Genomic DNA, 26,111 nt, shown 5'->3' with positions numbered 1-26,111 from the left:
AAAACATACATATTGGATGTTTTAAATATAACAATACTTTTTCAGTTGATAGCATTTTTTCTTTATTAAAGTTTTTTTTTTATTTAATAAATAACATTAATATAAATAACAAATCATTCTTATATAATAATAAAAAGTAGTTACGGCTTAAATTCTAATTCGTTTTAAAAATTAAATATATTTTTGTGGTGTTGTAACAATGGAGTTACGGCACATCGTACTTAATTCTAAAACTAAATAGGTCTATGTCTAATTCATTATTAACGTAATTTTACACTTAGATTAGATTCTTCATTTTTTTTATAACGGTTGCCTTTTTGTCTAGCAAAAAATGGCATGGCAGCTTTTTACAAAAATACAAAAAAAAAACTCGAATGAGGAGTACTAGTTTCATCCGTCTATTCAATAGTTCATAAATCATAAAAATAACAGTTTCTGAAAGTCTACACTACGTTAAAAATTAGCATACTTCTATGTGTGCAGCGAACTAACGTTTACACACACACACGCTTAAACGTTAAGGTTTAATTAAGTATAAAGTTAACATGTTACTTATAATTCCCATCACTCTTTCCAGACAACAGACAGTGCGGACTTTCTCGCGACGCGGCCGCACACAGCCGCTGTAATACCGGGGAAGCCGGCAGCGAACCCGCTACAGTTCATTAAAGTCGGTCCAGCAGACCTCGGCACGAGGGCAAGGGAACAGCTAAGACGAGCGGAACTCGCGAAGAGGACAGAGCCTGCTCGTATCGAAAGGCAGGAGGACTGGCAGTCGGTGAGACCTACTTTACCTTTAATGTTGTTACGGTCGTCTCAGCTAGGTGATTCGACCCACCGGATACGCTGCCGCTGTAAAATATTCGTTTTGTTGTGAGAATGAGTGTCTAACAATACAGGGGTGACATTCTAGACTGTTTGTCCTGGTTTGACAAAGTCAAGCGTAAATGATTGATGATTGATTTCTAGAAGCTGACTGGATTTTTTTATGATATCGGTGGTTGACGGGCAAACAAGCCACCTGTAGGTCACCACCGATCATAGACAATGGCGCCAATGTGCTACCTACATTGGTAACTAAGATGTTACGTTCTTTGTGCCTGGCGTTAAACTGTCTCATTCACCCATCAAAACGGAATACAATAATACTAAGTATATCTGTTGGGCGTCAGAATACGTGATGAATGGGTACCTACCTCGAGTGGCTTGCCCAAAGCCCTGCCTAGTTTGCTTATTTATAACTAATCTTACTAGTAACTACATCGACAACGGTGACCTCTATTCACGGTTATCACGTAAAGTCGTTTAAAAAAATAGTAACGTTTAAAGTATGTAAGATGTAATTATATAATATTTAGGTGTCGGTATATTACGATTTAAAATAGGAAACGGAGCGAAACAAAACAATACTAAGACAAAAATTAAAGTGTGTAGAGACACAATTAGGAATGACCAAGAAATATTATAGCTACTAGCTAGACGTTATAGAATCGCAATCAAATATCAATTAAATTAAGTTCTTAAAGGAATATTTCAACCTTGAAATTCTAAAGCAACATTATTCGTTCGTTAAATCAGATAAACAAATAATTACTAAGCGGAAATACGTTTAAGATTTTCGGTCCATCTGAAGTACCCTAGCAGCATGCGAAATACGAAGGCATGTTTGCAAAAAGTCCAAATTAACGAGGAATTAACGAATAAGCTCAATCACCCATGCCCAAGACCGGATGAGCGCTTTTAATGAAATTACGTGCAGCGAGCGTTGTTTTCACTTTTTATCAAGAATCAACAAATAGTCAATACGAACGGAAACACGCGGCGTGCCATGGCGGCGGCGCTTACGGGCCCCGGCGCTTCCGGTGACGGCTATTCCAGAGATGCACTCGTTTATAGCAGTCGTTAAAATGTCTCGAATGTTCGACAGATAATTGAATCGTTAGAACCTGGAATAGTTACCATATTTTGAATATTTCATAATTGCCGTGAGACAGTTCATCTGTAAATGCGTACTCGTCCATAGAAGAATCTAGAAGCTATTTTTTTACATGGCTAAATAACGCGACGCGCTTCTGTGTTCTTTATATCTATAATAATATTATAAATAGATCTGTCTGTCTGTTGTTTTTTCACGACCAAACCACTGAAAAGAATTTGATAAAATTTGGTATTATTGAAAAGACACAGACGATCATATACGACATATATTTTCGTACTGTGGTCAGATTTTATTTTAACAGCCTATTCTGTTTCATATACTTTATTTTTGCTTACACAATTAAACGTAAAACTACAACTTTGAAATGTATGTAAACACTTCTCATGAAGCGGTGAGAATCTCAATTGTTAATCTTGTTCACTAATCAAATACATCAAACGTACATATCAAACTACGTTCAATGAAATCTATTTAATCAACGAATACTAACTCCTTCTATCGTTTAATAATTTGAAATAGAATATTATCTTATATGTATAAGATTATAGAGTGCCTGTGAGATTTTATTACAAATGATAATTATTAAAATATTTTTATCATAGTGGCAAAGAATAATGATATATTTCCAATCATCCGCCAATACGATCAGGACTTTAAATCGTCTGCCGTACAATGAATGTCGACGGAAACAATTTCGAACCGAATTCTTCAAACAACAGTCATATTTATCAATAATTTATGCTCCATAAATTATTGCTTTAACACTAAATACCAACCAATAAATCATGAACGAATCGAAAACATCCGCAGTTTGAAAATATTCCTCGAAATCGATATTATTTTCATGACGCAAATGTTTTTGGGATAATCTAAGTTAAACGCGTTACCCAATTTGGGTGATGATGACGTCATTATGAATTTGTTAGTAAATTAATAAAGTGCTATTTTTATATTTTATTTTAAAAGACAAACGAGTCAATGACCTATATGATCGTGATTGGTCATCTTTGCTAATATCCACTGGTATTGCTAGAGGTTTAAAGCACTAATTACACGGTCACATGGGATCAAAGATGCCTTATCTCTTATGCTTGTAATTACAGTCACTTCAAACCAGAACACAACAATATTAGCATTGTCGTTGTCCATACAACGCAGGTCTTAAACCTCTCCCAACAGATATCATCATATAGAATTCCCATGCATCACATAAATAATTATCCAGTTCTTTCACTTGGTGTTAGTGTTTTGTACAAGCCCATCTGGGTAGATACTACTCACTCAACGCGTATTCTATCGCCAAACAGGAATAAGTATTATTGTGTTCCGAGGCACAAGGGACAAAATCTTAATTCCCATAGTTGGTGGCGCAATGGCGATGTAAGGGTTGTTAAAATTTCTTATGGCGCCAATATCTATTTACCGCGGCGTCCACAACAACAGGAGGCCAACAAAAGTAAAAAAAATATAAAGTTTGCATGAGAAATCTTTATTTGTAAATCTTGAACGGATTATTGATATTGATTGACGCCAAAAAAATTGTTTAAGCGAATTTCTCGTAAACATAAAACTTGAAATTTAATGATACATTTAGAAAGATTAAAGGGATTCCGCGCTATAGTAACAAAAGTGCATTTAACTATTTTATGTGAATCAACTCTTCGAATACAACAGATACAAAAATGAAATTAAAATATCAAAACAATGACCGTAAGCACACTCTATCGTAATACCTAAAACCTCGATAGAAGTCCCATTTGGCTAGAATATAAAGTCAGTCGTAACGTAAAAAAATATTTGCAAACAAGCGATTAACCTAAATGCCAACTTTCCGTGAAAACCTTGTACGGTATAGACCACAAGTTTGCCTCGGTTAAAATGGCACACAGTACACCTAGCGTTGCAATTTATTTAAACGTAAATGAACCCATGTTTGCTTGTGTACATAATTAAGGTTAACTCTTCAAAGACGATTAATAGTGATCTTTTTAGATTGTACCGAGGAAGGAAGTGAAATGCGAATAAGTTTTCTAATCATTAGAAACCAACGATGTATGAAGAAAAGTATCATATTTTCATAGAATTATTATTGAGAAAAAAAAAACAAGAAAATAAATATTTATTTTCAAATAGTAAGTATTAAATCTGTTTCAAATATAAAATCGTTAAAAATTAGGCAGTATAATTTGCGCCTTTTTACTAAATTGTCGCTGACAATTAGAATTTAAAAAAAAAACTGCGCACGCGATCTGACATGTGTTGAATGTTATCTCGAATGAAACATTCCTTGAATAGGAAATTGAAACATCGTTACTAAATAATGAGACCATTTATCGATCGCTGGTAGCAATTGTGGTGATATTAGCCGTCCTTACCTCAGACTTGTTATTACTGATGATGGCTCGAGGAAGGAAAACTAATAGTCGTTTAAACTTATGGGTTTTTAATACCGATAATTCTAGCTCATTTCTAACTGTATACAGAAGTTCATGAATAATTATTGTTTGATGAAATTCTATTAGTTATTTGGTTTGGGGAATAAAATATCCTAGTAGGTCATGGGAATTTCGAAATCTGTGACAGGTTATGTTTTGATTTCATTGCAAACTGCAAGTCACTCATCTACATTTGGTACGAAAATGATGAAACCTCTTTTGTTGAAATGATTTTTTTATATCAATTAATACGTTAGTTCAGTTAGAATGTTTACGTTTTCATTACATTTCATTTTTTTCTTATACGTATACGTTTCTCAGCCGTAGTACGGCTCTCAAAGCGGCCAGTAGCTATTTTCAGCTGTCTAAAATTAATTCTTTGTTAAATCGAAACAATTTAGTAAAATGCCATCAAGTATCCTCTTTAATTTTCAGCACATCTACGGCTAAAGCGCTTCAAAATGAGACTATAATCGTTTTTTTAAATGCAGCCATCGTCTCATAATAACCGAGATAAAAATCGGTTTACGCTATTAATATATAAGATAAGAGTATGAGTGAAGTAGAATCATCTTATTTGACGATTAAAATGGACCATTTGATATTAAGTAGTAACTACTGTGGACCATGGGCATGGATATTCAAGGACATTTGATATATCAATATTGTTTAATTGTTCTAAAACCTGCAAAATCTGGTTTGTATTTAATCACACTGGCTCACACTTTGTCATTGTTCTGACACAGTTAGCAATCTATCGGTGGAACATTAAACGAATGAGTTTTTATACATTTCAAATAGATTCGATCTGCAATTGTTTAAGAACATTTTAATTCATACATTTATTTTTTTCTAGAACTTGGACAACTGGAAGTCATCGCGACGGAAGCGCGTCGAGCATATCATAGAGCGGTGCGTGGAGGTGCGACGCTTCGAAAACGAAACGCACCAGCCGAGAGGCAAATCTAAGACATTTAACGAGATGCTGGAAGAACGGTACGTACTATAATATACATATAGATAGTAATAAGTTAAATTTTAAATATGGAATCATAACTCAATTGAGCTAACAGTAACTTCGTAAACTGTACTCTTATCAATTGAGCTGAGATAGAACTATTCTTGACTAAACCCTTTAGTTTATGTGCACTTTTTACTCCCTCACTCTCATAATCTGATGGGACGGCAAATCGACCGAAAAGAGTTCAGGCACCAACGGCCTTACGTGCTTTCCGAGGCAAGGGACACACTACCAACTTCCAAATTTCGGCCTGATACTGAGGTTTTTCAATAGCATAAAACCAATAACTTTCAAATTCAACTTTAACTAAGATTAAATATATATTTTTAGAGATGAATCTAAATAATTTCGAGTTACTCAATATTCCAAACAGTCTTGCACCAATATAGCCAATTTAATCGAAACGTCCTTAATTACACGTGAACTACGCCAAGCTCGCAGATAGTTTATAGTAAATCAATCATTTTATGCAACACTCGCCCTGTTATTACGTAGGCATTGCATTATCCCATTAGCGATCAACCATGCCTTGTAATTTGATACGTTTTTTGTAAACCTTTACGAACATTTGTAATACTCGTAAACTAATTTAAACGCCTTTGTGTATGACTTTATTGTCTGTCTTGCGCAATGCGAGACGTCAATACTTTGAGTTCTTGTGTTCCGGTAAGTAGACTGCCTACACACAAGGGATCTTAGATCTCATGAATTAACGGCTTATTATTTTTGTTACGACAGTTAGACTTTGGGTCTATGGGCAAATATAACTCGCTATCCAAAGGCCCAAAGGCACATCTGCCCTAAAAAATGTAAATTTACATATGAATAAAATTGTAATTTTATGTATTTTATTATTAAATAAAATTAGCATTTTAATTTTTAGCATACTTTTTTTTTTGAATTAGGAATGTTCGAATAAATTTGAATGTGGAATTGAATTATAGTCATGGTTGATTTATAAAAGTACATAAAAATTGTGCCGAGACCGTAACTAATAGCCAAGAAGATTAAAAAATAAAAAAAATGTATACAATATTAAAAGAAACTCAATTAACTTAAATGCAATAATATTTATTAATTAAACAGTTGAACTTGAGCAAGCTGTTTACATGACGTTTATATCGTATTATTTTTTATTTGAATGCTGTAATTGTTTAAGATTCTCAAGAAACAGCTAACGTAATTGTGAGCGTAACTCAAATGTCCCTAAAGGAAATCAACTTTCCTTCGTCACGAGCGAGTTGGTAGGTGTCGGTTACGTCCGTCGCGCTCGGTGGCCGCACCACGACTGATCGGGTTACAAGCACGGCGCATGTGCAGCCAGCTGTTGCTCCACTCCTTATCTAAGGCGTATGGTGTTTCGTGGAAAGTTTAATATTAAATTATCCGTTTATTGTACTGGTTATTAGCTATAACTACACTCATATGCAGTTCATATTATTATCCACTAACATTCCAAATACGAAAGTAACTGTCTCTCTGTTTGTCTGTCTGTTGGTTGCTCTTCAATTAATTTAAAAATTTATGTACCTGTCTTGGTGTTAGGATTTCGTCTACGTACATATGTACGACCCGATAATCAATTATTGTACCATTTAACAACAATACTTAATATTGTTGTGTTCTGGTTTGAAAGGACTCTGTAATTTCATACACAAGCGATATAATATTTTAGTTTCTATGGTTGGTGGCATAATTGTGAAGTAAATGATGGTCAACATTTCTAAAGCATTTGCTGATAACCACTTACCATTACTTGGGATATTAGTTAATCCACTTACCCACTATTCATTAAAAACAAACTTTCTATTCCCATACAAAACATAAATATCAAAGTGAAGATGTAAATTAGGACTAGTCATATTAAACAATAAACGAGATGAACTAGAGATTCAGTAATTACGGCTGTTAATCCGACAAATTAAACGTTGCCAAATTAATCTTAACAAATAAACCGTTGTCGCTTTTAACAAATCTTTATATAACGTCGGTTTGAATCGAGTGAAAGTTGTAATTGAATAAAACGATTCAAACGCGTGATGCGAGTCGCTTAAAGGCGCCTAGGGTTGCCATTTTAAAAACCGTTCAACCTTGTATCTGACAAGGTTAAGTCGTTGATTTTAAATTTGTGTACTTAGTGGTGGAACTTTTTGTGTAGGTACCACCCACTCATCACATTCTACCGCCAAACAGCAATACTTAATATTTTTGTGTTACGGTTTGAAAGGTGAGCGAAACATATTAGTTACCAAGGTTGGTGGCGCAGTAACTCTGTACGGATGGTTAATATTTTTTACTGCACCAATGGGGGCAAGGTTCGCAGCTCAATTAAATGCGACAAATATGTCTCAGTACATCAGCCTAATCGTTTACCTCAAAGAACAAGATTAATTATAAACACAAATCAAGCACATGAACATTCAGTGCTCCCCGGGTAAGCAACTTTAGCTCGCTACCTTGAAGACGTATTAAAAACGCGCTTAAACTTGTTTTAAATGCAAACGTAACGTTAAACCATAAAACAAATTTCGGAACAACCAAACCAGTTGACAACCCTAAACGCAATAATACTTCAACTTTCATATGTAATATGACTTTTTGTTTATTCTGTAATATTGAAGACAGAAGCTAATATGCATATTATATATATATAATAAACAAGCCGAACCTGCGGCTTTACCCGCGCGAAATTTATAAAACACAAACTTCCAAGCCCCGTTTTAGTCCCTTAGGAGTAGAGTTTAGTAAAACCCGTTCTTAGCATGTGTCTGCGCCCTATAACTATAAGTAAGCTAAATTTCAAGTTTGTAGGTGTTATCGTTTCTGAGATTTCGTCAGTGAGTGATATTTCGCTTTTATATTTATAGATTGACTACTTTTATCAACTATCATACTAAAACTATTGCAAGAGCTAAACAAACCGACACCAATGCATATAAATGATAAAGAACTGTTTATATCCTAAACAAAAAAAAAAAATAGTTTAATCTTAAATAGTCCTGATATCAAATTAACAATATGCATCTTAATTATCTGTGTAAAAGTAATTTGTATTCTTGTGGTTTATACTCTGTGGTCGATCTGGTTGGTGGTTTGATCCTCCGGTCAATAATTATGCATTGCTTGCTTATCCTTGACTTGATTGAAAGATTTAATATTAACTACGAGGAACTGGACTTTTAAAAACACAACATAGACAGGACAAAATATATATAATCTAATATAATGGGGATATATAAAAGATATATATATATATAAAACAAAAATACCACTCATCCCGAGGTGTCCGAAACTATATATATATGTTTGATTGACTTGAATTTAGATTAACATATGATTTTTGGATATTTCAACTTTAAGAAGGAAAATAACTTTGTATGAATTTTACTCGTACGAAGTCGCGAAGCACTACTAGATGTATTTGTGTGTGTAGATTTATATGTTCAAGTGTACCGATTAACTCTCATATTATTTAACAATAATAAAATAAAATGTACATTTTACAAATAATTCGACAAAGGCATTGTGTCATATGCAATATGTTGTTACTTAATGCATTATGTAATTAAAAATAATGCGAGATCAAGACGTGTTCATTATGCAGTTGATCAGTGTTGGCGTTCGGTACAATCGCTAATTATAGATATAGGTTACATGCTAACAATTCATCATTCTATATGTGGGAAAAAGAGAGATTCTTTGCTAAATAATTGTAATTATGGATCTTTATAGAAAAGTCCTAACGATTTTGACACAATTACTAACGACTATATGAAAACTCGGCTTCGCTCGGGAAATATATGTATAGAACTAAATAAATACGGTCTATCATTAACTTTTCATATAAAATATAACATAAACGTTGTGATTATAAAATATCTAAAAAATCACCCGTATACGTCAAACATCGACCATATATGAACTGTCATGGATTTTGAATTTCATGGATTTCATATCTCGATTATGATAATTTTGTGGATATATGTCGATCCTGTCTATTATTAGACACGTATGCAACGTATATTAGTAGAGATTAGAACACAAATTAATGTGGTCACCGTCCATTTCACAAGGGGCCTTTGACCTCTGTCTCTATCTCATCCAACTATATTACACTTATTTTCTCATAGAAAACCGCAATTCCCTTGCTCGAGACACGGCTGGTCACCCCGGGCTCATCTGTCGACCGCAACTAGGTCGAATAGGGTGACCATACAATCGATATAAGATCTCAGTATTAGTTCTTAATGGATTAAAATCCTGATTTTATTATCTTTTATCGTTATTATATAAAAATACTGGCTTTTAATTTGCTTGATTTTTCATATAAAACTGCATCCAAGTGGATTAAAATAGTCTCATAAAGTCCGATGTGTAGTGCACTCATATGGTCACCTATTTAATTATATAGATTTACTTTGATGATGTCGCCAGGTTATTTCTTTATATTTATTTCTATTGTTAAGTTGTGTGAGTGAGTTTTGATTACAGGCACACAGGATAACATCTTAATTCCCAAAACTGGCATCGCAATGACTAGCTGGGTCACTTGAACATTCTGCATTCATGATAGCTACACCGTATTAGTACCCTTATATGAACACATTTTGCAATGTAATCAACGCCTACAGACATAGCATCAAGTTTACGAGCATCCATTACATATACCGTGAAAAGTAGCGTTAAAACCCTGTTATTTTATGCAAACTTATAGATACAAAGAATCTACATAAAGATTATCAAATATGCTATCTATTAATTTATTATCATTTATCTAGTTTATCAGTTGTAATGTCTGAAGGATTTTGTTGTTTTGTCGATACAAATGCAAATAGAATAATATCTTTCAATCAAGCAAATAAAATTAATTAATTACAGTAATATATTCGTTTCAAGTATAAAATAAAACTGATTACGCCTGCAATTGTTAAGATTCCGGTATATATGGGAATTGTGTGCGAATGAGATGGCAAGATATTAAACGATTAGATTTTAAACTAATTAATAAAATAAATCATTCCGATCCTAAAGTTCCTTTTGTATTAGACAATTTAAAAACAAATTAAACATTTTTTTTTAGTTTTGAATACGAAATTTATTAAGGACACGTATTCCATCCATTGGGTCACATCACTCCGGGTTCGGTTCCCGGCCGAGTCGATGTAGAAAAATTTCATTACTTTTCTGTTGTCTTGGGTCTGACTGGTTGTGGTACCGTCGTTACTTCGGATTTTAGCTTACATTGGGATCAGAGTATGTGATGTTGTCCAATATTTATTTATTTCATAATTTTTATTATACTTCCTAAATAATTAATTTGAATACAATTAGTAGTATTAAGGCATAATTATAAAAGTGATTAGCGTGTTTCCAAAACCAATGATCATTAGTTATATCGAATGTTTAATTGTTTCACAATATTATTAAACAAACGTGTTCCCCAGTCTAAATGTCGCTGCACTTAGCCAACGTACGCATTACGAAACCCTAGGCTGTGTATTACGGATTTATTACGCTAAATCATTATTGCCTTTCGCAGAAATACTTCGAACGTAGATAATCTGTGCCATAACGTAAAGATAATCTGATTGGATAAATACATATATCGGAATCAAAGTATGATGTCTCAAAACGCATGACAGCGTGCTCTCCAAGTGTAGTCTCCAACTCCACAAGAGCACTCCGTGTTCTTTCATTCTTATCACCAGATCAGAGCGCAGTCCCGAATCTTTTTTTTTATTATATAAGTAGCCGGACGAGCAGAAGGGCCACCTGATGGTGAGCGGTTATCACCGCTCATAGAGAATAGCGCTGTAAGAAATATTAACCATTCCTTACATCACCAATACGTCTCTAACCTTGAGAACTAAGATGTTATGTCGCTTGTGCACAACAATACTGAGAGTATGCTGTTTGGCGGTAGAATATCTGATGAGTGGGTAGTACCTACCCAGACGGGCTTGCACAAAGCCCTACCACCAACTAGACTGATTCGACTGGAAATTGTTCAGGCGCAGAGTGTATTGAGGCATGTATTATAAACAATCTTACAATGCAATATCTGGACAAAAATATTCAATAACTTTTTTTAGGCACTATTTATTCCTGATATTATTGAGCCAAACTACTTTTTTACTACAAGTGTTGTGTTCCGGTTTAAAGTGTGAGTGAGTCAGTGTAACTACAGAACGATTGACATAACATCTTAACTCCCAAGGTTGGTGGCGCTTTTATGTTTATGTATTATTTATTGTATCGAATTTACAAACGTTCATTCACACGGAAAAATGTGTGACGATTCCGATAGCAAATTAATATGTAATTAATATTGTATTTTTGAAAGTACCATTTCCTGCTTTCTAACAAACGCCTACGACGTCGTGATAGATACTGAGACGGGATATACACCTACTAAAATCGGTAAACTGTTTTTAATTACCAGTTATATCTTGACGTCTTATCAGAAAACTAATTCTATAAAAAAATCAAAGTATATTTTATTCATGTAATATAAAGCCCTTTGAATTGTCATGTTACAAGATTACATTTAATGTTACCACCGGTTTGGAATGTTGATTCAAGCGAGCGGAAAGGTAATCAGTAATTGCTCTTTTCCGAAAATATTATATTCGATTAATATATCTTTAGATATTAAACGACACCATTCCACTTCACTACTTATCCACTTTAATTTTACTCACAAGATTTCGATATTTTTATTTATTTTTCGACGTAATTTTTAATCTGTAATGAATCTCGAAGATTTTTTTTTTATGTCATTGGTTGTCGGACGAGCATATGGGCCACCTGATGGTAAGTGGTCACCACCGCCCATAGACAAAGGCGCTGTAAGAAATATTAACCATTCCTTACATCACCTATGCACCACCAACCTCGGGAACTAAGATGTTACGTCCCTTGTGCCTGTGATTACACTGGCTCACTCACCCTTCTAACCGGAACACAACAATACAGTGTACTGTTATTTGGCGGTAGAATATCTGATGAGTGGGTGGTACCTACCCAGACGGGCTTGCACAAAGCCCTACCACCAAGCAGCATATTATTTATAATCTCGACAATAATATCGCGGCAATACAATTATCAAAGTTGTTTTATTTGCTTTACTCCTTTTGTGGTTGGACTAAAGGTATATTGATTAATACACTTAATTAATCTTTTATTTATCTTTTTTTTTACATTAGATTGAATTTTATTAACAACAAACGCTATAATTCTAATTTATTTCTGGTCATCTCGCCTCAAGTCGATTCTCCAACGATTTCAGAAATTGCACGTTTATTACAAACGAATACGGAATTTGATTTCCTAAATAAAGCGAACCCGCAGGTATGAAAGTACAAATGAAATAACGCTTACCTTTCTAAATGGCACTTTCGTTTAAATTAGACAAATCGCCACAGAACATTGATCATTTAGAAATTACGGTTTGTCTGCTATGGGTTAAGTTTTATAAATTTCTCGCCGGGACAGTCGCAAGTTCAGCTAGTAATGTATAAAATTCGTGCTAATATGTCTATACCAATGATATCGCGTCAATTTGCTGTCAAATGTTGTTAATTGGCTTTTTTCCTGTTATTGTTGGAATAGAGGTGATAGGCTTTGTACAAGCCCGCCTGGGTAGGTACCACCCAGTCATCAAATATAATACATATATAAACATGTTATTTCCGTATAAAGTTTGTATAATTTTATATAAAAAAATTGTTGTACAATACATCGCTACAAATAAGGGTTATTTATATAAAGCAATATCCACTTTACACAAGAAGTAAAAACGATATTGTATTTTAATAACCCTTACGTCATTAGTTCTGTATCACGCTTAATAAAGTTTGAATTAATATATGTAGTTTCGAAGAATTTACTAAAAACTATCCATTTGCAATTACTTACGGCGACGATCTAAGTCGTTGGCCGGCTATACGAGAGGCAGGCAGGCATCCCTTAAGACGGACTAAACTGAAACCTAGAGCAGGTTAGGCCTCAGTTCACTGGCTCAGTAATCCCTCCCCTTGACAACTTTGTTGATAGACACTTCTGGTATAACATGTAGTAAATAATTTAGCTAATATAATTTAGTAATAAAATGTGGAGAAACATATCGTAAATAGATAAAAAGTAAATTGCCGACAACGCCCCCGGCGGCGGCGCGTCTACATTATTAGCTGCGATGTAAGTGCATAGTACTTATTGAATTAAAAAATAAACACTGAATAATTAATCTTTATAGATAGGTATTCAATATTTATAGTCGAGTATACATATGTATATAATTACTTAAAAACCTTAAAAGGTAGCGTTATAATAATTTCAAACAAAAGTTATATATAATTTTTTGCGGTATATTTTCTTGAGTTACTTGCCGGCTCTTCTCGGTAGAATTTACATTCCGAAACTTTGGTAACTTTAATTGATATAGTTCTGTAAAATTACTATTCAAAGTGCTGTAATAACCTATTTAAATAAAGTATATTTTAATATTGACTTATGTAATGTGGTATAAGGTATAAAAAATAGTTTGCATTTAAAAAAAAAACCTATATACGAAAACCGTTGAGTGTTTATTGCTTGTATAATTAATTATTTCACGGTGATAAGACTTAGCGCAAGCTGGTTGGTCTGGTTGGTGCTATACGTTCATCTATCGCATTCGAATGAAAACATAAAATCAACGACATTTTTTTTTTAAATTTGTGTGCCGTAGTTTTATTAAGGGCGTGCAGAATATAACACCAAAGATCATTTGCATGCATGACCACATAATAAAATTATTTAGAACTTATAATTTATTTTCAAGTAATTTCCTCAATATTTTGAGGCATTGGAATAGCTAAGTATTTTAGATGGTAAGTACCATTAATGTCATTCACGTGACACATGTTGATACCACATCAAGTACTCCACACAAGCAGGAACAGAGGCAGGGTCCAATTGCCACTTGAACTGATAATACGTTTCCGATATAACTTTCTATCTGTCATTAGGGGAGTGATAATAATTACCGTGTTAGTACTTTCCCTGTTCGCTGTGAACGTACGAACCGCCCAAGCATTGGAAGTCGTAGATAAATACCATAGTGCTAATTATACAGGATGTGACGTAGATGATATTCGGTTTCCGATACGTTTGTTCGGATACGACTTGACATTTACGATTTACGTATATAATTTTTTTGTTATGTATCTTTTCGATGTGATAAATACATGTAAGGCATGTTGAATTCGAGAAAGTATTTTTTACACCTTGTATTGCATATCTTAATTTTGTTATTAATCTGTAATAATCTTTTCTCTCGCTTTTTCGCTATATGCGGAAGTGATTTAGTGAAAAGGGACGGAAGTGTGTAACAGGAAGTACGGAATGCGCGCACCACTTGATTTGGCCAATAAGCGCGGTGCTTATGTTGGCCGTCGGTTCCAAGCCCTTATCTCAGAGGACGTAATATTAACGTTACTTATTACCAAGCTATGATGTCACACTTTACACACATACTTATGTGAGGCTCGTTTTATATTAAAAAAGCAAAACGTAATAAATGCCATTATTAAGTCGCTTAAATTATTTATCAAACAATCAAATGACCGCTGCAACTAGTGTTTACTCAACTGTTTATTCGAGATAGCCAGGTCATGGATTAGCTAAGATCAATAAATTCCTTATCAGTCTGTAATGATTTATACACACAATTTACAAAATCGTTTTAAAATTATATCAGTTTTATTAACAGTGAAATAGATTTTGCATTGAAGTTTTGTGCGAGAAACATATTCTATGTTGATAACTTACAATGTTGATACGCAAACTTAATAATTGTTTTATTAAAATGTTATACTATTATAGACAATATATATCGATCACATTTAACGATCAAGTTTCAAATATATTCTTACAATTCATTGGTGTTGTCACTTAAATAAAATAGGCAACAACACTTAAGTTTTCCAAAATTCATTATAATTTGTATTTAGGAAATGCCCGAAATTCTAATACGTAGAGCGTTTAGATTTTCAACGTGGACTAATCATAATTTGCTTTATTAATTCATGGCTTATTCTACAAACTAAGAATTGTAAAAAAATATTTATTTACATATACAATAGTCTATCGTCGACAATCAACTTCTCGTCACACATGAAACGGTTCTAATACTAATAAAGGATACATTAAAACGTATGTCCGCAATATTTACCAACAAGGAAATGAATTAAATACAAAAATGTTAATAATATCATAAAACAGACATTCCCGTACATGTTTCTTGCTGATCCACCATAAAGTATTACATGGTCCGTAACCAGGGCCTGAGATGGTTGCCCATGAAAGGTAATCCTAATAATAAACCATATTCGTTTGAACAGTGTCCAAGCGATGTACTTACAGCGACTTATGACATTTTTTGTGTACTGTTTGTGTATCTTCAGTGAAATTTGATGCTTATTTTGATTTAAGCTTTAAGCATTACAACTATAATTGGAATAAAATGTATTTTTTTTATTTACTACGTCACATTATAATATTTTCATCTACGGAACCATACTTTCATTCGCAGGACCTTTATACATTGTGATAGATTCTTTTGTCCTGCCGTATAATACGTCACAAATAAATTTCATTACAAATACTACTAAAGGTTTATTATCTACGCTAATATTATAAAGATTTAATATTCGTTTGTTTCTAAAAAAATATGATTCTAAAAAAATTCTAAAAAAATATGAACCGTTAGAAAGCTACATTATTCCTGAGTGCTACAGGGTAGTGGAAGCCAGGGTGAGTCCCTAGTTATGTATTAAAAAGGAAATCCGTTTTACACTTGCACAGCGTCGAAATGAATTCAACGTGCGTTCCAGAAGCCTGCGGATTACGATCTATTGGTCGATATGGTGCAGATTTATCTCATAATCATGATACTAGACACGTCACCATTCGAACTTAAGTTTATATTTATTAAATTCAATACCTAATACAATTCATAGAAAAACTAAGATACGCGCTATGGTTTCAAGTTGACTTAGTACATACCTCATTGTCAGTCGTGAAATCTTGAAAACCGATTTTCTGCGCTATTTTGATACGTATCCTTTAAGTGTTTTAATTATTAAAATCAACTTGACATTTAACGGACGTATTGTGTGGTGAGTCAGTTTTTTCTTACAAACTACGAAAGCACGTACGTCGACTGTATAAAAAATTACATTCATTTTTGCGTTCATAGCGTTCCCTGTGTGAGAATTTGATTTATGCGATAAAGGCAGTACGAGGCATCTACTACAAATAATCTTCCAGAAGATCGTAGTGAAGTGTAATAGTTTCGATACACGAGTTTATTTTTGTAAAATATTTAATTTATGTGTTTGTATGTTATAAAAAAATATTAAATCTTAACTAAAATTAGTTATTTTACATGCACGCGACTTTGAATTTCTGGTAATTGAATAATGTATTAGCTATGTATTAACTTAAAAACAAACAAAATGAAAGTTTTATCACAATAAATCTAAAACGTCTGAATTGGCGGTAACACACATACACTTTACATAATAGTATAAATAATACATAACAGTTCCCCTTTATAATTAACAATTTATTCTCACGAATCAAAACCACAGGAAACACCGCAGGATAGAAAGCTCGTTATCGTGTCGATACATTGACTTATTTTATAAATTATCGATACAAGTAATATCGTATAAATACAGCACTATTTACATTTAAAAGGATTTAATTCCTTTTATCACGCACGTATATTTTCTCGGTGTCCAAGTGAGTTATCAACGTTTATTGTAATTATAGTTATTACGGATCAAAAGAGTTCCTAGGTTTTAATCTGTGATATCAACAAATTTATTCATGAATGTCTATTTAGCGTAATGTTTTATCTCTTTCTTACACATGATCACAGTTTGAGTGACAAAGACGAATATATTTAGTAATTATCTGAATAGTATTGTTGTGTTTCGATTTGAAGGATTTAATGAGCCAGTGTACCTACAGGCATTGGGGACTTAACAACTTAGTTTCTATGGTTGGTAGTACATTGTCGATGTGAGGACCGCTTAATATTTCTTATGAAGTCAATGTCTATAGACGGTACTGACCCACTCACCATCATGTGGCCCATTTGACCGTTCTATATCATAAAAAAACTCCGGTATAATACTTTTGAACTATAATCTAGAAATCGATGTTTATTTCAGGATTTTCAGACGGGATGTATACAAAAATGTAATTGTATTTAATTGACATAACATTGTAATTGAAATTCTGTAAAAGAATAACTACAGAGTTTATTGTTGGTTCTCGTTAGAATGTACATTCCGGATCTTTCTACATTAAGTATAATCCTTTCAAATCCGTTTCAAAAGAGCTTATAAAACTCTACTTAAATTTTAATATAGTTACGAAACGTTCCATGAAACAGAACGCAACTTTTATATTTAACCAAATACATATACTGTTTTAGACTTCTTAACCTAGAAGCTAGCAACTGTGACCTAGGTACTATTTAATTACAACATAGCGACTTAACAAGTATCGCGTGTCAACCTGTCTGACACGACCCGGTTACATACTAGTTTTATGTAATATGGCAGTATGGCTGCCTCAATCCCGAGTGTATAATTAAATCGCTAAATAAAGAGATCAAAATACATAACTACAGTTATATGCACTTAAATGTCTGTCAGGAGTGAAGCAAGCGAGTGATTGTCGTTTATTGTATTTGTTTAAGTCGTTTATCTTTTTATATCTTGATTTATATGCTTGCTGTGTATAATATGTCACAGAGATTCATTACATTGTATAGTTATGGTAACTATAACAATATATTTAAGTTTGTTAACATTTCTGATGACCGAAGTCTCGTATATAGACGACGTGACGTGACGTTGTCACTATTTACGATCGCAAGGCTTTAAATTAGCCATTAAATCCTTGTTTAAATTAATGTCGTGATAATCGCTGTAGTAAAACATTGTGAGGTCAAAGTCAAAATCTTTATTCAATATAAGCGGTATACTTGCTTATCCGCCAAACAGCAACACAAGTACAAGGGACATAACATCTTCGTTCCCAAGGTGTTAGGATTGTTTAATATATCTAACAGTTCCATTTTCTACGCGCGCTCATCAGGTGGACTATTTGCTCGTCCTCATACCTATATTATAAAGAATCTACATCTTTCTAATGAAAGTCTGCCATATCCGTATCTATGTATAAGAAATGTGTTTTGTTAGTAATCAATTGTACAGTAATTAATTTAAATCTACTGTGAAAGTCGTAATTGGGTCAGTTTATTTGTGTTTAATAGTCTTTTTAATTAATAATCATTATGTTAGTAACTTTACTGACTTGCCCTTAATCTTTATGTTTCCTCATATTGGCAAAAACAAACTAATTTTCTTTCTCGTAAAGTCGGTAGATATATCGATTTTAAATTATCAAGTAAAGTGGATACTTCGAGCCATATAGGACAAATAGGTTATTTTAAATGTATGTTGTAAGTACATTTAATTGCGGTGCGACATCTGTCGAATATCTTAGAATTTATTTTATATTTAAACGATTAAAGTTAATATTAGAAAAATTTAATTTTGATTAACTGATGTTTCTGTTTTAGTTTTAGTTATAGCATTGTTCATTACTATTCTGTCAGAATCAAATTTGACATTCGACTATATATTTAAAAATAAAAGTAAAGTAAAACTTCTACTTTTATAAATCTATGTCCGCTCATTTATAGATAAGATTATAAGGCTTAACAAAATGCAATATATATAATGTTTATGTCAACATATTACAGTAAATATTTAAATGCTATCATGAGGATCATAGCCGTAGCTCTAAATTAATGTGATCTTTATTTCACGTCCTCAATCTTAAGGATATTTGTTTTGGCTTAAGTAAACTCTAGTACATGTACGCTTAACTGCAGATGTAATTATACTTGAGCTTTCCCAGCAGTAAAATGTTCAAAACACAAAAAAAAACTTTTATAAGGACATAAACTAAACAATTTAATGTTAAAAATCAGAATTCACAAGTACTTCTATATAAGAAGTAATGCAATAATATCAACAAACAGCTCTTAAAGCCAAAGAAATAAAGTTGCAATTTCATTGAATATTCAGAATGTACCCTACATGGCGCATGAGAACAAAAAGCCGGGCTTCTTCCCATAGCTTCCTGTATAGCTGTGTATATGGTAGTGGTTTGAAAGCTAACACTTCTTTTAAAAGAGTCACATTCGACATCTCGTTCACAAATTAGAAAACGCCATGACACTATGCATACGATATACGGTCGAATTGCAATAATAATATATATTTATGGCCATCAAAAATAATAGAATATCACCAACAATGTAATATACGTATTTATCGAAATCATCTTTGACTTATTTATTAAATACATTATAATTGTAAATAATATAATTATAATTCACTTGGTGGTAGGGCTTTGTGCAAGCCCATCTGGGTAGGTACCACCCACTCATCAGATATTCTACCGCCAAATAACAGTACACTGTTTTGTTGTGTTCCGGTTAGAAGGGTGAGTGAGCCAGTGTAATCACAGGCACAAGGGACATAACATCTTAGTTCCCAAGGTTGGTGGCGCATAGGTGATGTAAGGAATGGTTAATATTTCTTACAGCGCCAGCGCCAGCAGCGGTGGTGACCACTTACCATCAAGTGGTCCATATGCTCGTCCGCCAACCAAAGCCATAAAAAAAATACCGTCCAAAAAGCATCACCAAAAAAACTATTTTTACGTATAGTCATATGTATGACTTCAATAGAAAAACGGACCCAATATTGTAACTTGCAAAACACCTTTAAAATTTAAAGAATGCTCATATATTTAATACGAATATTAAAAATATTTTCATATTGAATAGCGATTTCACAAATCTTACATAAATGATCGAAATCTGTTTCCTGTGACAGGTATTTTTTTTATTTATAAATAATTTTACTGATAAATAATCTACATTGGTCAATTGCCTTATCGAAATTTCTATTAACAAGTTTTAGAATAAGCATACTAGTGGAGTTGTAATTATTATTGAGAATGTATTAAATCGTATAAATTACATTTCTTAAGATTTTTATTATTCTTTATTGCTATCTGATGCCGATGTACGAGAAATGAGGATCAGGATAGGCTTTGTGTGCTTTCTTAGGATTAAGTCAAAAAAACCCTGACCCAGATATTGAATCCAGGGCCTTGGGATCTATAGCGATTTAAACTAGCCACAAGACAAACGGGCAAGTTAGGTAGCTATTTATAGCTATGATTTATAATGTCTATTATCGACTCTATATTTATGAGCACAGGAGCTAGCCGTGTCACGGTTGAATTCAGTTTATCGTAACGAGAAATCTGGTTCGGTGGGTTGTTTATCATAAATCTTGCTTCTATTGTTACGTTGGCAAAAACATTGTTTCCGTCATTGGTTAAATTGATTTTACTAGTTTTTGATCCGGATCTGCAGCCGTACGCTTTGCGAGAGGAAATGACAGGAAATATATCATTTTAACTATTATCTTCGTCTTCATCTTGAACTTTACCTTCACTTACATTATAAATCGGACATTCAATATCAAATGTCTACCAAACTGTTTCATTGAATATATGATATTCAACTAGTATTGCTTTATGATTATTACCTTGTGGTTTGGTTCGCTTTTTTTTAATGAACATGGCTATTTCGTTCACATCGATTGACGTTTGTTGTAACTGCTCCAGTCCTTTGGATCGCAACTCGTATATAGCCTTCTTTAATAAACAGGCTTGCGGAAATATTTCTAAAAATCGAACTAATTATTTCTAATATTGATGTATGCGAAGAAATAAATTCTTCAGCTTTATAATGTAGATAAATCTTTATTAACTAATATATCTATACCTAATTTTGTCTTCAAGTTCTTTTTGTGGTAACCAACATGCTGGTTTACATTTAATTTGTTGTTATTAAAAATACTCGTTAGTGGTACCTGCACGGGCGTGACCACAATGGACCCTACCATCTAACGTTGCCATTGAGATTGATAAAAAGTACTATATCTATATTGTATACACATATCGTGTTTATTAAAAGTTCCCAGGGAGTGGATACAAAAAAGCAAACAATACATTATGAGGTAAAAATTCTCAGTGCGGACAAATTACAACATTAAACGCTGTCGGTACAACAATGGTCGTGTCAGTGTTGTGTGGGACTGTGGGGTAAGTCACGAGACGCAGGATTTAATGATTTATTAAATTCTTATTAATATAGTTATCACTTCTGTTTGTACAAGTAAGAATTTAAGTAACATTTCGATAAATTAATTTGAATCGGATTATGTGTAATGGTTTTGACAGAAAATTATATTCTACCTAAAATGGTAATCATCATTATTTATATTTATGTACTGTTTCAATTATGTTAATCATAATTGAGGCACTATTTAAAAATAATTTGTAGTGGTGTGTGCCTGCCACCACCAAATAGTTATCCAATTCAATTAGTTCACAATGCCGACGTCTGCTTGTAACTCGCGCCGATGTTTACAAAAGAATGTGCACGCGGCGCTGTTCGTGCAAAAATCCACGAATTAACGCGTTTACGTGAGCGTCGTGAGGCTGTCCGTCACGTGGAGCACATTGTACGCTTGTACGATTCGTAATACGTTCTCAATTCCTCAATAGGACACATCTCAGTTCTAGTAATTTATCGTTCAATTACGTTGCATACAAATTACAAACTAACAATCTCTCAATAGATACTTATATATATATAAAATATATATTTAGATTTATAAATGTAATTTTATTTGATACTCATACGATTGTAACTTATTATTATGATTTATTATTTTGATTATTATTAAGTAATAATAAGTGTTAGTCCGTGTGGTTTGCTAGCTGTTGGAGCTGTTTGGTTCCCTATGTTTATGTTTTAACATATAGTTTATGATAATTGTTTGAGTAGTTAAAATAAAAAAACTCACTTTTGTACAATTTTATTTAGGATTTAGTGATTTACGCACAATATTAATACATTATGTTCGATAATTGGTGGAAAGACTTTGTGTAAGCCTGTCTGGGTAGGTACCACCTACTCATCAGATATTCGAAGGTCGAACATCAGTACTCAGTATTTTTGGCGCATTGGTGATGTATGGAATAATATCATAGGTTAATATTTCTTACAACGCCAATGTCTAGGCGGTGGACCACTTACCATCAGGTGGTCCATCCGCCTACCTATATCATAAAAAACAAAATAACGATTAATTCGGTCAGCGTAATTACAGTTACAGTAATTCGTTCAGCGTTTTTGTTTTTTTTTTCGTCATTTGTTTTTCAAAGTATAGTTAGATTTGATATCCTAAGGATGTAAATGAATGTAAAAGATCTAATAAAAAATACGTCAAAAGTACTTTCCAAGAAAATATTTCATTAAAACCTGTTGACGCGGAATGATGTTTTTTACTGTAGCATAATTTCATTCCGATCGAGGAAACTATCATAAAAAATAGAATCAATTTCCCGATAACTTAATCGCTTTCTACAACTATAAAATTGAATGCATCGAATATCGTGCTGTATTTTGAATGAATGAATTCGTGACCGAATGAAAAACACCTTTAACATATAATTTCAATAAAACACTCAAAATCACCATTATTGATTAAAAGCCGTCCAATGGAAGAAAGATTGATACGATGAGATGCGATTTCTAAACGACAAATATCAATAAAGAACTAGATAACGCTTTCGAATGACATGAATAAACTCGAAGGCTATACATAGTTCAAGGTAGGGTCACCCAGTGACGCGTTAGTCGAATTTTCGATTATCACCCTTATTATCATAATTGTAACATTAAAAATTGATTATTTTCCAATATTATAAAGCTGTGCTTGTGCTTATTTGATATTAAACTGTCATAAAAATCTGTGTCTTCTTCATTGGCGAAACGAACAGTGCCTTGTTGGTAAAACTTAAAGGTATTTAGCTGATAATTAAATGAATATTAATCTTGATATGTGTACGTAAATAACATTACATTACATTATTGTATGAAACAAATTCGCTTCACAATGGCTGTACGCTTAGATCTTTTAAACTTTATTAAAAAAATCAGAGTGTTTCAAAATATAGGTTAATATTCGACTAGAGAAAAGCCGAGAATTTCTTTACTAGTCAAATAAAAACATAAGTTTTTTTTTTAAGTTTATTAATAATAATAATCTACTAGTTGTATATATATTTTCTAACCCGTACCCACGTGAAGTCAGAACGGTTAGCTAGTATATTATAAAATACGAAAATATCAACGCGAGTAAAACCCGAGAAAGGAGTTAGTTTTATCAAAGTAATACTACGATTAGGCTTGTTCAGGAGCAATTGCCTCAACCCTCGGCACCAAATTGATTCGTGATACACGAGCCACGCGCGTGATCCAGGTTCGATTCCTGTTCAAATTGCGAGCACGTCGTCTGAATTCCCAGGCTAGGTTTTTTGCAATTTTCCTCGAGTATATATATATATAACTTGCTTGTAATTTACAACTACATAACTTTAAGGTATATCATTAAGTACATATGTACGCACCAGTTCATATACTTATTATATTTACTAGCAAAGACCGAGGTTGTACTGCCTTTGTATAATAGCAATATATTTATATATTTCAATAGATTAAATAACTAACTAAACAAAAAAAAATTGCTTACTCTTTGCTGTTTTAACACATATTAAACAAAAAATTTTTGCTTGGTCTCCGCTGTTGTCATGGACTCGACGCTAATTGGTACTTAATATTAAGCGGGTGTCGTGTCTACATCATGAAAAATGTAATCATATTTATTTTTTGATTGTCATTTTGTTTTGTAGAACATATTCATAAAAAGAATGCAAAATAACTGTCATAAATTTTATTTCGCTTTAATGTATAACAGTTAATGACAATAGCGCAACGGTCTACGGGCCGCCTAGCGATGTTAAAAGTCGCAGGATCGATCCTGACCCCTTGGACTATTATCGTCTCCACTCCTGATAAAATTGATAAGCTTAAAAAGACGGGTAAATAGGCATATTAGTAAAAAAAACTATCCTCTCTGCATACTCTGTGCCCTCTTCCATAATAATTGGTCAAACGATTTCGAAGTATTAATGTCAAACAGACCTACAAACCAACATGTATTCATATAAATTATAGACCGAGACGAATGATCATCACATTACATAACGTCTATATATCAGCCTTACGTACAAATTAACCCACATTTATACACAAAACGTATCGATGAGACAATTCTCCATCTTATACAACTATAATTACAGTCTCATGAGAACAAAACGAGACGCGACGGTATTTGTATACATGATCTGCGCATGCGCAATGATCGTATGGTCTGCCAAACTGTTCGTACAGGTCGTTATGGTTATGTAACATCGTTTAGAGATCATTTGTGGGTAATGTCAGAGTTACTGCTAAGATGACCCAGGAGATAAACGATGTAGATTTTGTTCAAGATATGGGGTTACCAGTATAAACAAACATTTGATGTATTTTATTCCATTGTATGTATTATATCTGCCTTGGTAGGCACAAATCACTCGATCACCTAGTAAATGATGAGGAGTGCTCGTCTAATTGCATAAGGAAAACTTCTCCCAATAGAACTTGTTTAATGTATAAAATTATTTGGTTGAATAAATTATTTTATTAGAGTAACAAGCAGTTCAATATAAATTAATTAAACAGAAACATAGAGTTAGACCATAGACTAATCCGAATACGACCTTGTTACTAATGTCATATACACATAACACAAATTACTTACTTACACGGTAATAAATAAAAAACGCAATAAATATGTCCGCGTCATTATACACGACGAATTATCGCGTCCGTCATAAGTGCTGTTGTGTATGTTACGCCAAGGCTTTCTATTCAAATGTCCAAAAGTATGACGGCGAAAGTTAAAACGCGAACGACAAGATGCGTGTTTAAAATTTTCACTTTTCTTTACACTCGTAATAGGCTGTGACGGCCTCGTTTGTATAGTGGTTCGGTCATAAGGCTGTATGCGAGGGACCTGGGTTCATAACAATGTGATGGTAAAAAAAAAATTGTAAGTTTCTAAATTGGAAGTCAGCACTTATACATTATCTAGAAAAACACGTCGAAATATTAGTCCATGTCATCTGACTCGTGCTGTAGTTAACCACGATGGCTACAGATAATGTTCATAACGGAATACTCTTATAGTTAAATTAAATGTTACTATCTTACTTTAAATTATTGTTAGTTAAATTATCTTGTTGTAAATTTTAAAATTACACACATTCGCTAGTAAATTCTACATGTAATGTAAACATATAAACAATGCACATACATCTATCAACTTATCGGGGTGCGTATGAGTGACGCTCTTGCTTACAAGATGAGTGGGCGTGAGATGACTAAGATTAAATACAGCTAAAAATACAAATAAGATTATATGTATTTGTCGTTTATTTTATTAAAAAAATATATTAATCTATGTAGCGCGCTGGAATACATCTATAATTTGTTAAAAATCATAATAAAAACAAATGAAAATAAAGCAACATAAAAAAAATAGGTAATTTATAATCAAGGAAAAATACATGATTATTATAAGTATGGTTTAACATGACAAAGCAATATGACGCA

General features: G+C 33.0%; 1 protein-coding gene across 4 annotated transcripts in view; it reads left to right on the top strand.

Moving 5' to 3' along the window:
- The window catches only part of LOC125071506, a 142,147-nt gene that overhangs the window by 100,759 nt on the left and 15,277 nt on the right, over positions 1–26,111 (top strand). For all 4 annotated transcript variants that reach the window (XM_047681789.1, XM_047681787.1, XM_047681788.1 and 1 more), the window contains 2 exons: positions 578–778; positions 5,231–5,370. In XM_047681789.1, the coding sequence (XP_047537745.1) occupies positions 578–778; positions 5,231–5,370 (341 nt within the window). The remainder of the gene's footprint in view (positions 1–577; positions 779–5,230; positions 5,371–26,111) is intronic.

The sequence above is a fragment of the Vanessa atalanta genome, chromosome 19 (genome assembly GCF_905147765.1).
Source record: "Vanessa atalanta chromosome 19, ilVanAtal1.2, whole genome shotgun sequence".
Taxonomy (NCBI): Eukaryota; Metazoa; Arthropoda; class Insecta; order Lepidoptera; family Nymphalidae; genus Vanessa; species Vanessa atalanta.
This window is presented reverse-complemented; position numbering and strand designations above follow the sequence as displayed.